General features: G+C 40.3%; 1 protein-coding gene across 2 annotated transcripts; it reads right to left on the bottom strand.

Annotated features, from left to right (window-relative positions):
* POLR3F (RNA polymerase III subunit F) lies at nucleotides 158-12910 on the bottom strand. Of its 2 annotated transcripts, XM_013968589.2 has the most exons (10): nucleotides 12501-12910; nucleotides 11078-11195; nucleotides 6023-6090; nucleotides 5654-5674; nucleotides 5467-5534; nucleotides 4031-4143; nucleotides 3510-3653; nucleotides 3181-3288; nucleotides 2121-2312; nucleotides 158-977 (listed from the first exon to the last, which is right to left on the bottom strand). In XM_013968589.2, the coding sequence occupies exons 1-10, from the start codon at nucleotides 12560-12562 to the stop codon at nucleotides 900-902; spliced, it is 972 nt and encodes a 323-aa protein (XP_013824043.1). In that variant the 5' UTR covers nucleotides 12563-12910; the 3' UTR covers nucleotides 158-899. The 2 variants fall into 2 exon arrangements, with proteins under 2 accessions (XP_013824043.1, XP_005688132.1); XM_005688075.3 differs by lacking the exon at nucleotides 5654-5674.

Below are 12913 nucleotides of genomic sequence, written 5' to 3'. Positions count from 1 at the left end.
TGAAAGTGCTACTGAAACTGAGGACAGTTGTAACAACTTCTTGCTTAGTTTAGATCTGTTATACCATGATATTTAAGGCAATATGGAAACAAATTGAAGATAGGATAAGGAAAGAAGAATGATACTCCCTCCCCGACAAAAGGAATGGAAGGCAATGGATTATTTTTAGTTTTAATTTTAGTTAAATAAGAATCTAGGGGAAAATTCTAGCAAATAATACAATTGAGCCACAGACTTTAACAACGAAGAGCCAGGGAAGATAGTCCCTTTAGGATGAGAACAATGAACATTTATGCACTGAAAACATGACCTTGACAACAGTCACCATTTGGGTTTGAGGTAAGTACACCAACGTCATCCTCGGAAAGAATATTTCTGACATAAAAAGGCATCAGTAGTGTGTGGAAAGGGATGCTCTGCTGTCTCCCACCTCATGCTCCAAGTCTACGTCCTCAATGAAACCATGGAGAAAACAGAAATGGTGACACTGAGCCATATGTAAAAAATTCCCAATGAAGACCTTGATAAACACCTTTAAAACAGGCATTTTAAAGTTCTGACCATTATCACAGTCCTTGGCGAATACTGACTTGCTGGCTTCTTTTCTTGTGAATCATCAGAAGTCTCGAAAGTTCCAACAGGTGGTCTTCCAAGAGGTTCTGAGTATTTTACTTACTGAAGAATGGATGTCTCCACTAACCTTATTATCTGTTTCATACCCTGCTGACTACACTATCAATATAAATTTAGTCTTCATAGATTAAAAAAAATATTTTTTTGTAGCAGCAAGTCTGTACCTTGAATGCTTTCAAGGGAGTGTGATGTTCCATCATGAATTAAATTATTTACTTCTGAAGTAACTTCACTTGCAAAACGTCAGCAAAGTTCATGGCTTTCTATTAAAATTCGAGCCATTCTGTCATGTAAATACAGTTAGATGGTGAAATCTCACCACCTTCATGGCAGTCGTCAAAAACCTTTAGAAAAGAAAAAAGGTTACATTAAAACTCAAGTTTTAAAATTAGTATATTATAGGTAATGTCTTAAATATCAACTACAACTAAAAATTCTAACAAAATATCCAATATTTCAAGCATTTATTTAAAGCAATATTAAAAACAAAACTTTGGAAGTGAAAGGTTAGGTCCTGAAGAGGACCTGCTCTGATCATGGAGTGAGACGGATACTGTTTGCCACAGCACTAAGCTGACTAGTCTACCTGTCCACTGGGCAGAAGGCAGGCAACGGTCCAGGATCGGAGATCTGTACACACGAATGACTTAATCTTGACTAATCAAGTGTTTCATATATAGTCACCTTCCTTCTTGTGAAAGTGCTAAATAGAATTCCCAACAGAGTAGCCTTTTTTTCTGGGAGTTGAAACCAGGGCATGAGCTGTAGACAACAGAAAGCAGACAGGCAATCCGAGAATATACACACCACAAGAGCCCGGACAGAGCCTGCAGCACGAGTGGGAATGAACAAATGACGAGCGTGGCGTGCTGCAAGGGAGAACAGGTCACCTCCGGGAGGGAGGCCTGGTGGTCAAGTCTCAGCTCAATGCTCTCAGTCTTCCTTGCCCTAAGTCCCCTCACACTAAGTAATACCAGTAGCTCCAAGGGTGCAGGAGGATTATGAGACCACAGACATTTTCAAAAACATGTCTGGCCCACAGCAGGTTCTCACCAAACCCCATTACCCTCCCTACTTAGGTGAAATGGTTAGCCCTCAGCAAAAACTGCATTTTGCAGGGAACTCTCAATGTATGCTCAATGTATGTGGCAGCCTGGATGGGAGGGGAGTTTGGGGGAGAATAGATACATGTATAAGTATGGCTGAATCGCTCTGCTGTGCATCTAAAACTATCACATGGTTAATCGGCTATACCCCAATAAAAAATAAAAGGTTAAGAAAAGAATTGTGCATTTTGGGATCAAGAGCAGAAAACCAATTTCCTTAAGGTGGTTATTATAGAGACGAATATAAGGTGATGACATGCTCATTAAAGGTCTTTTCATCAAGGTTACATGGTGGTTTCAGCAGCTCTTGCTGGTACGTTAAGTTAGGTGGCATCTGCAGTCGCAGGCAGTTAAGTAGAAAGAGAAGCCATTTTAACTCACTGGGCAGAGTCCGCAGGGCGCCCGGACCAAGCCTGTGGGCGGGATGATGGGACTGACCGCCCGGTAGAGTTTCATGTGTCCGTCCACACTGCCAACAGTGCCCTCTTTGGCAGCAATGATCGTCATCTCTACTTTCCCATCATAAATGAGTGTATTTAAGATGGTCTCTATGTCCTCCATGGACAGCTCCACCTACAAAAGCAGTATGTTAGAAAGGACTCAAAACAAGGAGTCATCCTTCTGGAGGGTGTTGATAACAGTAAAAGGTCACAATTCTTGATGAAGTGGGGAAGGATTATGCTACAGTAACTGAAAGCACAAAGAAGCTGAACAATGGCCAGAGTGAGAGTAGACCACTCAGATCCCAGGGATAGAGCTCTGAGCTCACTGCTGAGCTTGACACCTGATGTCTTCACCCTCCTAAGGAGGATCTAGACTTGTCACATTTCTTTAGCAAGAATCTGACGGAGATTTATAAAAATGCTTAAGCAGAAAGGTACTTTAGACAGCAAATAGTCCAAATTCCTGTGTTTTGGTTTTTTTTTTTAATAGAACTGGAGAGCAGAAATGAAAATGACTTGTCCATGCAGCCACTTCAGCATCTTCTCTGATGGTGAGGGGCAAGTAAGCACAGTGTCCATATGTACAGATCTTCGAAAGAATGTGCCGACAGTGCCACTTACATCTCATAAGTAGGAAACTACCAATAAATGACAACCGATACTAATAATGGATGTTTGGCACATATGTTGAAATGTCCCCAGGAGAGTCAAGAACTTGTCAGAACAGACTTGCATCTGGTAGTGAAATGCATGGCCAGGCTTCCACCCTGGAGCCCATGCTCAAGGACATTCAATTCAGAAAGTGCCTGACGGCAAGGACTGCCTTTGCCTGCCTGGCTTAGGACAGTGGGTTCTACATTTTGTGGGTTCTGTAGAATGTACACAGGTATCACCTGAGAAGAGGGTCTGGGCCAGATGTGTTTAGAATACAGTGTAAATCCCTGCGATGAAGCAAAAGTTTTTAAAAATAAGATGAAAATTAGAGACTGGGCTCTGACCTTACTGATTCCCAATTCGCAGATATACTTCCACACTTCATGTGATGAAGCAAATGAACTATTTCTTTGTATCATTGGATTCTGTTTGCTTTCTCGTGCGGTTTCTGCCTATAAGGGTAGAAATACAAATTTCATGAAGAATACCTTCTGAACACAATTTCTATAGAGGATAATCAACAACAGGACCTATTTTGTTTAGGAAAAAGGACCAATTTCACTATTTTCAATTCCTATAAGATACAATATGTATTATTAAACATTCCTTCTGAAAAAACTTAAAAAAAAAAAAAAAAAACACTGGGAGGGATGTTTCCTCAGTTATGGCTCACCTTGGTTTGTAGGAATTTAAAACACTGTTGGTTAAGCACCTCCACAAATTCAGATTCAAAATCCTGGTCACTGTACCAGGCCCCACCTGTCACAGAGCGGTCTGGCTGCAGGTTATAGAGCATATACACCTTTTTTTTTGAGGCCTAGGGGGGAAAAAACCACACACATAGCAGATGGTTAAAAGGTAACAAAGCAGTCTTCCAAAACTAAGACTAAAAACCCCAAAGCTTTATATTTCACACCAGTGTGGGATTTACTGTGACTACAGGACAGCATACCAAGTCGCCTTGTGCTTGGCTTCGCCTATTAACACCTGACATTATCAGAGAACATCAGTTACGGCTAATGGACTAAAGCAGCATCTCCAAATGGTCCAATATGAGCTACAGTTTTAAAAATGTCTTTTTAATCAGCTGTTTTAAATCATGACATAGCCGAAAGAATGATAAACACCTAAAATATCCTTGGAGCAATATACGTACAATGAACATTCAAGAGAAGAAAACAGACTGTTACTCACTGCCACAGACTTAACGGCTTTGATAAGCTTTTTACTTTCCAAATTCTTTAGAATTTTGTTAATTTCTGTTAATGGCAAATTGCTTTTGTATCGGATGTCTCTGCTCCATATTCCTGTAAGAAAGTAAAGTAAGTTTAACACTATAGGATCTGTGTTTCTTTTCCCATTGCTTATATCTCATTGTAAATCTAGCAGAATATGTATATAATCCTGGAGCATTGCTATAGGAAAAATGATGCACAGGTAAGAATCTCAGATAAAGTAACAAAAATATGCAAAAAAGCTGTATGTTCCATTTTCTAACTGGAAATTTCTTGGAATGCTAGCATGGCATCTTTTAAAAATCATATGATAAGGGACATTTTTCTAAAGGAAGAAAAATCTTTATGTCATTGAATTAACATACATTGGCCTTTCCATGCCCTCCTACATTCCAGCCTCTTTTTTCTATAAATTTCACTTTAGATCGTATACTGTGAAAAACAAACTTAAGTTTGGGTCAGGGTCAGTTGCCATCCTCAATGGAGAGCAATTAAAAAAAAAAAAAACCTTTATGAGAGGTTTTATACCTCTATGTGTATATATGTTCACTATACTTGGAAAACAGAAAGATTATAGTTCTTACAGTCACTAAGAACCTGTGCAGAAAGCTACAATTTTTCTTTCAAAGACGGAAATAAGTATTATATGTATAAAGGGAATTTATGTAAAAATATTTTGCTGTATTTTCTTCCCAACAGAAAGGCATAAGATAGGAAGATTTTGTTTTAAATAGAGAATGCTGTCTTCATATTTATTTTTTAAATGTAATTTAACTTCCTAACACATATAAAAATTGTACAATTTTAGGTTACATCATAATTGCTGAAGCTAATATCAGTGACTCAAACAGGTCTTAAATTGTAATAACAGCAATTAAGATCCCACTCTTGAGGGCGACAGGGGAGGAACTAAACAGCTGTGGAAGGAGCTACATCAAACACTGCCATGGGGCACTAGGTGTCCCATGGTTTCCCACAAAAACCAAAGAGATGTTACAATCCACAATTTATAGATAAGAGGAAGAAACGAAGGCTTCCAAAATTTAGAAAGTGAGGATAAAAAAAAAAAACTTCAGTTTTAATTTATTTGCTTCAGATAATACATGTACATGGTTCAGAATTCAGAAGTTTCTTTCCATCTCTGCCCATGGCCATCTAGTTCCTGCCTCCCTTGAGGCAACAACAGCCTCACTCTTGGGTGTCCTTCAAACATATGTACATTATAAATATATATATATATGTGTGTGTGGGTATGTGTGTTATATTTTCTTCTCCTTTGAACACAAAAGGCAGCAGACTGAACTGCCTGCTCTACACCCTGGGAAGCCAGGGTCTCCATCCCTAATATCTGGTCCGAGAGACAATGTTTTTTCTGCTTGTTCCTCTAAAACTTACCTTTATTTCCTGCATCCTCTATAATCTGATACACTAGTTTTTCTTGGTTATCTGATCCTTTCATTTTACTGCAGGGGAATAAAGCAGAATTAAAAAGGCAAAGAGGTACAGGCTAATCTAATAATCTACACGATCACTTAAAGGAATGAGTAGACAAGTCATCACATTTACCAAAAGAAGGGCTTACCTTAAAAAGAATGAGACAGGGCTGTATGTACCAGAATGAAAAGATGTCCAAGATACAGTAAGTGAAAAAAAACAAGTTGCAAAACAGTATGGATAGCATGATCCAAATTTGTTAAAAAAAAAAAAAGAAAAGAGATTATATATAAATATATGGTATATAAATATATAATCATCTATATATATTTATATATACCTATAAAGGAGGATATATACCAAATTATTTAGAGTCACTATCTCTGGGAAATGGAACTCCTGTGGGAGGTGAGATGATTTGCAGGACCAGGTTTACATGATACAATTCTGTACTGGCCTTTCCCACCCAAACATGTATTACTTTTACAATATTAAAAATAAAAAATCAGGTGCTTACCCAGCATTCTGAGAATCCTTTATTCTATAAAGAAGTCCTGTATTGCTCCTTAAGAGATCCAATTGACCCTAAAGTTTTGTTTTTTTTTAAAGAAAGAAAATAGCAGTGAACTATTTTGGAGACATATCAAATCCAATGGCAAGCATTAATACACTCTTCAATACTTTACCCAGACTAAAATATCCTACCTTGTATAATTGTCAGTTCCTCCCTTGAGTACTTAAGATTTTCCCAACATATCACATGTGATATGTATATTTTTTAAACTTAGCTCTTTATATCACCATTTCCTCAAATATTAATATGCAACAATTTCCTACATGTTAGATCCTAGCCTGGTTATAAGAGCAATGCATAAGAATTTTAAACAAGCAGCTTTAGAATAATAAAAATTCATATTCAAGTAAACTGAGTAAATATAAACATAATAAAATACAACATCTTTAAAAAGTTCAGATAAAGGCTATTCATGCAAAAATATTTTGACACAATGATTCCATGCTCTTGCATTTCCTTGAGTCTGAACTTGTGAGAACGCCGATGGCTGTACCACTGGGCTCCTGGCAGTTCAGGGAAGCATCACTGAGAGAGGTTCCCATGACTCAAGGCTGGGCAGACCCGTAACTTGGAATCAGGTTGGTATATGGGTGAACAGCAGTCCTTTCCCTCCCAGCCCAATTTGGAAGTTTCATTTAGTTGTTTAATTTAGTTTGTCAACGTTTAATGAACACCTGTCCTGGGAACATGTTTGGGGTGGGGAGGACAGACATGAATTCCAACAGAGAACTCCACAGCTGATTTCAGTACCATCGGGGCGGTGTGAGGACAGAGCCAAGTGAAGGGGGGGATGGGCTCCCAGGAAATCTGCTTTGGCCCAGCCTGTGGGTTCAGGGGAGCTGCCTGGAGTTGAGTCTTAGGATGAGGAGTTACTGTGTGGGGAAAGGAGGAAGGGCCTTCTAAGCAGGGAAGACAGCATGAGCAAAGGCCTGAGATATAAAACAGTGTGACGTGCCAGGGAACTGAGATACAAGCTGTTCCCTGTGAAAACTAACTTGTGAGGCAGGTGGTGCAGGGAGATGAGGTCGGTGGGGAAGGCAGGGGCTCAGAGTGGTAAACCCTGGAGTCTGGATTTGAATCTCCAGAGTTGAGAGAAGGGCTTCTGGTGGGAGAGTAACTTGGTCAGAACTGCCTTTAAGACAGAGCAGGTTGCTCTGAGGCACACGCAGCCAGGAAGGCCATTAAGATGCACCCAACAGTTCAAGTAGAAGCCAAGAGCCTGAACACATGCAGGGGTAGGAAGAGTGAAAACGGGAACAAATGTGAGGATAGTTTAAGGCAACCCATTCCAGTACTCTTGCCTGGAGAATCCCATGGACGGAGGAGCCTGGTGGGCTACAGTCCACGGGGTCGCAAAGAGTCAGACACGACTGAGTGACTTCACTTTCACTTTAAGAGCTAAAATCAGCAACACTAGTGATTTATTAACAGTTACTCCCTTGCTTAAAATTCTTGAGTAGCTTTACCACTGCCCACTGCAGGACTGGCAACAGGTGACTGCTGAGGCTAATTTTCAGACAGAAAAAGGCTGAAAGTGGAGTCTGAGGACAAAAACATTTATCACCACACTTGCTCTATGCTTCCAGAAGCTGAAGACCTTCACCACGGTGAAGCAACTAGAAATCACAACACTCTTTCTCTTTCGGTTAGAACAGCGTTCAGCAATCTGGTGCACTGCTTTTTTTTTTTAATTGAAGTAATGTTATATTAGTTTCGGGTGTACAACATAGTGATCTCAAGTTTTTATAAACCGTACTCCACTTAAAGTTATTATAACATGTTGGCTATATTCCCTGTGTTGCACAACACATCCTGTTTCACCTCTTATGCCCCTCCCCACTTCCCTCTCCCAACTGGTAACCACTAATTTGTTCTCTGTATCTGTGAGGCTGTTTTGTTATTAACATATTCGTTTATTTTTTAGATTCCACACATAAATGATAACATATAGTATTTGTCTTTCTGACTTATTTCACTAATACCCTCCTCCAGGTCCATCAATGCTATTGCAAATGGCAAATTTCATTCTTTTTTTTACAGTTGAGTAGTATTTCATTGTGGAGAAGGAAATAGCAACCTACTCCAGTGTTCTTGCCTGGAGAATCCCAGGGATGGGGGAGCCTGGTGGGCTGCCATCTAAGGGATCGCACAGAGTCGGACACGACTGAAGCGACTCAGCAGCAGCAGCAGTATTTCATTGTATGTATATATGTGTGTGTATCTCTTAACTATATATGTATGCCACATCTTCTTTATCCACTCATCTGCTGATGGGACAGTTAGGTTGCTTCCACATTTGGTTATTGTAAATAATGTTTCCATGAACATTTGAGAAGTGAAGTTGCTCAGTCGTGTGCAACTCTTTGCAATCCCATGGACTGTAGCCTACCAGGCTCCTCCGTCCATGAAATTTTCCAGGCAAGAGTACTGGAGTGGGTTGCCATTTCCTTCTCCAGGGCAACTTCCCGACCCAGGGATCCAACCAGGGTCTCCCACACAGCAGACAGACGCTATACCCACTGTGCCACCAGGGAACATCTGGGTGCATAGACCTTTCTGAATTAGTCTTTTTGTTTTCTTTGATATATATAGCCAGGAGTAGAACTGCTGGATTGTATGGTAGTTCTATTTTTAGTATTTTTGAGGAACCTCCATACTGCTTTCCATAGTGGTGGTACCAATTTACATCTCACCACCTACAGTGTACAAGGATTCCCTTTACTCCACATTGCCACCAATATTTGTTGTCTGTGGTCTTTTTCATGATAGCCACTCTGACAGGTGTCAGATGATACCTTATTGTTTTGATTTGCATTTCTCTAAAAATACTGCTACAGTTTCTGTCAGAGCGTGTTCTGCCTATGTTTTCTTCTAGTTTTACAGTTTCTGATCTCACTTAGGCCTTTAATCCATCTTGGAGTTCGATATGGTGTGAGAAAATGTCGTAGTTTCATTTTTTTCCATGTGGTTATCCATTTTGCCCAGCATTACTTGTTGAAGAGACTCTTTTCCCCATTGTGCATTGTTTCCTCCTTTGTCTTAGATTAACTGACCATAAGTGGATGGGTTTATATCTGGGCTTTCTATTCTGGTCCACTGATCTATATGTCTCTTTTTATGCCAGAACCATACTGTAGTATGGTCTGAAGTTAGGGAGCATGATACCTCCAGCTTTTTTCTTTTTCTCAAGATTGTTGTGGCTATCTGGACTCTTTTCTGTTTCACAGGCATTTTTGTATTATTTGTTCTAGTTCAGTAAAAAGTGTCCTGGGCATTTTTATAGGGATTGCATCAGATCTGTAGATTGCTTTGGGTCATATGGACATTTTAACAATATTAAATCCTCCAGTCCATGACCATTGGATATCTTTCTATTACTTTGTAGTATTTTCAATTTCATTCATCAGTGTTTTAAAATTTTCAAAGTTAGGTCTTTCACCAGTTTGTCCCTAGCTGTTTTACTCCTTTTATGTTACTTTTAAAAGAGACTGTTTTCTAGCTTCCTCTTCTTGATAGTTCATTATTAGTGTATAGGAAAGCAACAGATTTCTATATATTAACCTTGATCCTGCAACTTTACTGCATTCACTTATCAGTTCTAATAGCTTTTTTGATTGAGACTTTAGCATTTTCTTTATATAGTATCAGCCATCTGCAAGTAAGGACAGTTTCATTTCTTCCCATTTGTATGCTTTCTTTTTCATATCTGACTGCAGTGGCTAGGACTTCCAATACTATGCTAAATAGAAGTGGTGAGAGTGGGCCTCTTTGTCTTCCTCCTGATTTCAATTTTTTCTTTCCCTTTGGCCATGCCTCACAGCTCGTGGGCTCTTAGTTCTCCAACCAGAGACTGAACCTGGCTCCTGGCAGTGAAAGTGCCAAGTCCTAACTACTGAACTACCAGGGAATTCCAGTCTTCCAGATTTTAGAGGACAGGTTTTCATCTTTTTGCCACTGAAGATGATTTTCTCTGTGGGTTTGCCAGAAACAGTTTATTATGTTGAAGTACGTTCTCTCTATACCAGCTCTGATGAGTTTTTATCATGAATGGATGCTGAATTTTGTCAAATGTCTTTTCTGCATCTGTTGAGATGATCATGTGACTTTTAAGCTTCCTTTTAATGTGGTGTATTATACTGACTGATTTGTGCATACTGAACCATTTTTGCATTCTTATAATAAATTCCATTTGATCATGGTGTATGATTCTTTTTGTATATCGCTGAATGTGGTTCGCTAATATTTTGTTGAAGATTTCTACATGTATATTCATCAGAGACACTGGCTTCTGATTTTCTCTTTTTACTAATATCTTTGTCTGATTTTGGTATCAGAGTAATCATGGCCTTGTAGAATGAATTTGGGAGTGTTTCCTCCTTTTCAAATTTCTGGAATGGTTTCATAAGGATAGGTATTTGCTCTTCTTTATATGTTTGGTAGAACTACCCTTTGAAGCTATCCAGTCTTGGACTTATCTTTGCTGGGAGGCTTTGATTAATAATTTAATTTTACTACTAAAATTGAATTAGTAAGCAGACAATTACAATCTGGACTGCAGAAATTGTCTATTTCTTCCCGATCATCACATGTTTATCCCTAAGTTTACATGTTTATTGTAGTTATAGTTGATTTTTCCATTTGTGACTTTTAATCTTCATATTAGTTTATGTATTTGATCCAAAGCCTTTACTATATATTTGCCTTTACTAGCAGCAAGAAGCAAACAGAAGGTGGGAACAGATTATGCCTACATGTACGTGTGCCAGTATGTACCTTAGTGACAAATTACTAAATATGACAGTTAAAACACAATTATTTGTCTTGTAAAAATGCATATTACTTCTTTCCTTAGTTTAGGCAGTCTGAGCTGTTTCCTGGTTTGAAGTCTTATCAGTCACAACCTACCACACTTTTGAGAATGGTTTCATTCTACACAACAGAAAGTAATGACAATCACAACATATAAATAATTACATGAACTAGTTGGATTCACCTTACCATGGACAACAGTCTATTGATGGCCACTGCCCGCTGTTGGGCTTCTATATGCGGCATTTCATTCTGAATTACTTGGTCTGTGATTCCATGAGGGAACTGGTGACATAATTCTATAATCCTAGGAACAAAAGAATTAATGATATTCATGTTTTTACCTAGTTCAAGAGGCAGTAGGGGAAAAATACAGGCAGAACAGTCTAGAAGTGTGCCTTTTTTCACATTTGACAGATAATCTGGGTTTCTACAATGGTTCTGAATGAAAGCACGTTAAAAATGAGGAAGATGCTTTTGAAGTACACGTTTGCATTTTTATTGTATTTAAGATTATTCATATGAACTTTAAATTAGGACAAAAGTCAAATGAAAACAGAAAAACACATTAAAGCTGAGGCTTCAATTCTCTCAGATGCAACAAGTATGACAAAGTGAAGAGACAGTGCCTTGGGTAGCCATAAGTCTGTAAGCAGGAGGCAGATCAAACACTTCTGGAGGGAAGTCAAAGTGTTTTTGGGACAATTCACCACAACTGGGACCTGTTTTTGGAATTATCCCTAACAAACAAAAATAAACCTCAAGTTTCACCCTGTCACAGGATCATCATATGTGTTACTAATAACAGTTTAAGAAAGCTGGGGTCTTTATAAATTCTGTGGTAACCTAAACACTGCAGTGCACGGTAGAGAATATAACATATTAAGATGCTTCAGTTCAGTTCGTTCAGCCGCTCAGTCGTGTCCGAGTCTTTGCGACCCCACGGACTGCAGCACGCCAGAGCTCCCTGTCCATCACCAACTCCCGGAGTTTACTCTAACTCACGTTCATTAAGTCAGTGACGCCATCCAACCAACTCATCCTCGTCGTCCCCTTCTCCTCACGCCCTCAGTCTTTCCCAGCTTCAGGATCTTTTCAAAAGAGTCAGTTCTTCGCATCAGGTCGCCAAAGTATTGGAGATGCTTTGGGAGATGCTTTGGGTAAGCGTAAGATGCGTTGGGTGCCCTAAAACCTTCACTTAAATATCGCGTTCAAACTGTTTGGTGTCTGTTACTTCATAATCGAAAACTGCACCCTAAGTCTGGTTAAACCCTCCGTCACGGGAGTTCCTTGGTAGCAAGGACGATCCTGGATCAGAACGTGTTTGCACCAGTACCCCATCGAGTCGCAAGGAGTCTGACACGACCAAGAGACTAACACTTTTCCGGGGGGAAACGCCGAGTCTTCACTCTGGGCGTGGACCACTTTAAGGAAAGGTGCGCCTGAGTAGACAGCTTCCCTGACAGACCCAGGGAAAGGCCGGCCACACAATCTCGTCAACTGTCCGACTCGCTCTGAACTTCTTAAGAGTGCAGTCTTCCGGAGACGGGAGAAGGGTCCGGGAGAAAGGGGGCCTCCAGAGGCGGGGAACAAGCCTCACTCCCCGATTTACCTGTTTTCGATTTCCACCGGATCCGCGTCAGGCGGCTGCACCTTCACCTTCACCTCGGCCATGAGGGCGCAGGTGCCGGGACCTTGGGGGAAGAGACCCCTCCGGGCGGCCGGACTGCGAGCCGAGAGAAGCTGGACACGGGTGAAGACAGCGTTCGGCCGGCGCAGGGGACTTTCTTCCTCAGGTCGCAGGCGGTCCTTCCTTGCCGGTCGCCTAGAGGTGGCCAAGACGCGCCTGCGCCGCTTCACGCTCGCGCGCGTCGTTCTGACATTTTCACTCTGGTATTTCGTTCTGGTATTTCCAGAAAATCATCGACTGTTGTACGAGCGAGCCTGGTTCTCATTTTGAGTTGGGAGGCCACCTTGTAGCGCTTTCCAACCTCTGTGAAGGCAAGTTCTCGGACGCCTACGCTT

The sequence above is a fragment of the Capra hircus genome, chromosome 13 (genome assembly GCF_001704415.2).
Source record: "Capra hircus breed San Clemente chromosome 13, ASM170441v1, whole genome shotgun sequence".
Lineage (NCBI taxonomy): Eukaryota > Metazoa > Chordata > Mammalia > Artiodactyla > Bovidae > Capra > Capra hircus.
The sequence above is the reverse complement of the archived record's forward strand: the minus strand, read 5'-3'. Positions and strand labels throughout refer to the sequence as shown.